The 2,956-nt window shown below is 42.5% G+C and overlaps 1 protein-coding gene across 1 annotated transcript; it reads left to right on the top strand.

Moving 5' to 3' along the window:
* The first annotated feature begins 361 nt into the window (after positions 1 to 361).
* Positions 362 to 2,443, top strand: LOC147629477 (uncharacterized). The gene is made up of 2 exons (XM_086812736.1): positions 362 to 634; positions 1,278 to 2,443. The coding sequence occupies exons 1-2, from the start codon at positions 442 to 444 to the stop codon at positions 2,315 to 2,317; spliced, it is 1,233 nt and encodes a 410-aa protein (XP_086668862.1). The 5' UTR covers positions 362 to 441; the 3' UTR covers positions 2,318 to 2,443.
* Positions 2,444 to 2,956: the final 513 nt, after the last annotated feature.

Below are 2,956 nucleotides of genomic sequence, written 5' to 3'. Positions count from 1 at the left end.
CAAGCTTAACTACAACTCACAACGATGCTTATCCCATGATTAAATGCCTAAATCACAAAGAAAGCAGATGACACTTCAAACCCCAAACATTAAATGACACTTACCACCAACTTGTATGTCGGCACCCATGTGAGAATAGCAACAAATGGAAGATGGTAGTTGCAACGGCCACGAATGCAAAAGCAAAGGTCCACGTTATTGCACAAGCAACGCTATAGAGAGGAGGGGTTGGCCTTATGCGCCTGCCTTGCCTTGCCGTACCTCTTAATAATAATAATAATATGTTTTGTTCGTAGGCCCGAGGCGCTGTGAAGTTGCAGCACCTTTTGTTTGTAGACTGGGCCACATACGTGGATGGTGTGTGTACTACAACATTTTTGCTTTGGGTGTATTTAAGGGCGTTGGAGATCCCCTTGCTGGAGCAGCAGGCCAAGTAGTAGTATGGCTCGCATCATCACCACTCTCCTTCTGCTGCTGCTAGCCTTTTGGGCGAGTCTGTTTGTTGTGGGGGGTTTTGCCTCGCGGGGGTTAGAATTAGAGGAAATCAAGGTTTCAAGTGTGTCGGTAGAGGGAATCGTGTTTTGTGATCAATGCCTGCAGAACAAGATAACCAAGAGTAGCAACCTTCTCAAAGGTACATACATATATACACACCCCAAGCTGTGCTTGCGTGCTTTTTAAGTGGCGGCTCTCACGCCGGATCTTCAAAGGTTGCTAATATTAGCCAATGTAACTTACTTTTTAAGTGTTCACCTTTATACAGTCAATATATATATATATATATATATAGCCAATGTAGCTTCTGTACGTAGCCACAGCCCTATTTAGTTCAAGAGATTTGACGATTATTAACTCTCTATGCGGCTAATCATTCAATTTATTAGTAACTAGCCCAGCTGCAGGGCTTAGCAGAGTTAAAGATCTCCGCAGGGCAATGAAGTAGAAGAAAAGTTACAGTTTCGATGTTCGCACCTCCAATGCAAATATACCTCCTTTTTCTTAATTGACAGGTTATATATATATATATAGAATAAAAACAGAATTGATATTATATATATATATATATATATATATATAGAATAAAAACAGAATTGACATTTTAATATATAGTAATGCATCAGTTTTGACTTTCTTCGTTTAAAGTAAAATTTACAGCATTCTTGCACAATTGCTTATGAAGAAAACCTTTCTCCCTTCTGGGTTAACCTATTTGAAATTTGCACATTGGTCTTCGTGTGATGATTATATTTTACTATCCTCATGTGAAATGGATGTAGGTGCCAAGGTCGCTTTGGTATGCGACAGCCAATTGGACAAGGGGGACGAAGCAGTTGTGGTGACCGCCACCACAGATGAGAAGGGCCATTTCGCAGCAGCGCTCCCGACGGCAGCCTTTGATAGTGCTGGCAAAATAAGGTGTGCCGCCGAGCTCCGGCAAAGCCCCCGCAAGTCATGCCAACTACCGGCAACGTCACGGCGAACCTCGTCGGAATTCTCCCGACAAGAGACCGTTGCGGGCAGCAGGCTTGTCTATGGCATTGACGCCCTCAGCTACCGTCCAGAATCCGTCGGCATGTTTTGTGCCCAGGCCAGCTATTACGACTCCCCTGAGTATAAACCACCCATGGAGAAACCACCACCTATGGAGAAACCGCCCATGGAGCAACCACCAATGGAGAAACCACCCATGGAGCAACCACCAATGGAGAAACCACCACCCATGGAGAAACCACCGCCCATGGAGAAACCGCCGCCTGTAGAAGAGCCCAAATTCCAATTTCCTAAATTCAAGTTCCCCAAATTCGACTTCCCCAAATTCAAATACCCCCCTGAGTATAAACCACCCATGGAGAAACCGCCGCCTATGGAGAAACCACCCATGGAGAAGCCGCCTATGGAGATGCCGCCTATGGAGATGCCGCCTGTAGAAGAGCCCAAATTCAAATTTCCTAAATTTGACTTCCCCAAATTCAAATACCCCCCTGAGTATAAACCACCCATGGAGAAACCACCGCCTATGGAGAAACCACCAATGGAGAAACCACCGCCAATGGAGAAACCACCCATGGAGAAGCCGCCTATGGAGATGCCGCCTGTAGAAGAGCCCAAATTCAAATTTCCTAAATTTGACTTCCCCAAATTCAAATACCCCCCTGAGTATAAACCACCCATGGAGAAACCGCCAATGGAGAAACCACCAATGGAGAAACCACCGCCAATGGAGAAACCACCCATGGAGATGCCGCCTGTAGAAGAGCCCAAATTTGAATTTCCTAAATTCGACTTCCCCAAACTCAAATACCCCCCTAATCCTTAAGGTTAGACATGCTTTAGTGCATAGTAAGTGTTATTTATGTTCTTCTTTTCAAATGCATTTTGCATTTTGAAAAGTAACGATTCTCCCTATCAATAAAAGGTTTCCAAAACTTTCTTCTCTTCCTAATTCTTATGTGACGTGTTCTCATGCATTCTTTCATAATTCATAGTTCTACTTATGCCGAATGGTTTCTATTCTAATAAACAATCTTTGTTTCGTTTCCATAAAATCTCATAGTTTGCATGAATGGTGAGACCTTTATGCATTTGTTACTTCCGATCCAGTTATGTAGCTAGATGATTTGAATAAAATATGGCCCACATTGACAAAAGTTCAAAACAAAGAATCTAATATCCACTTCATGTGGAAAAATCGCGAATTTAACCATGTGTACATAAACAAAATGAATGGTTATATTGATGGAGTTGTTTCTCAGTGGTTGTAGTGAACTAAATTTACATTAATAGCCTTAATGGTAGATGGTCGTTAGAAGGAAAAAGAAAGAATATGGGTTCTGTATAATGCCTTTCAAAGACGATAGTCTCCGGAGCTCATATAATAATTTCGTTCATTACTAAGTCTCTTATCGCGCGCTAAGTCATATATTAAATTCGTTCATTTCTAAGCCTCGTATTGCTA

Source organism: Cibotium barometz, chromosome 18 (genome assembly GCF_041138505.1).
Source record: "Cibotium barometz isolate CiBa-2024 chromosome 18, ASM4113850v1, whole genome shotgun sequence".
Taxonomy (NCBI): domain Eukaryota; kingdom Viridiplantae; phylum Streptophyta; class Polypodiopsida; order Cyatheales; family Cibotiaceae; genus Cibotium; species Cibotium barometz.
This window is presented reverse-complemented; position numbering and strand designations above follow the sequence as displayed.

What these genes read in the sequence shown, in the direction of transcription:
- LOC147629477 (XM_086812736.1), top strand. Translation starts at nt 442, where the DNA reads ATGGCTCGCATCATCACCACTCTCCTTCTGCTGCTGCTAGCCTTTTGG. An exon ending in GAGTAGCAACCTTCTCAAAG is followed by an intron (nt 635 to 1,277) that starts GTACATACATAT and finishes AAATGGATGTAG; the next exon opens with GTGCCAAGGTCGCTTTGGTA.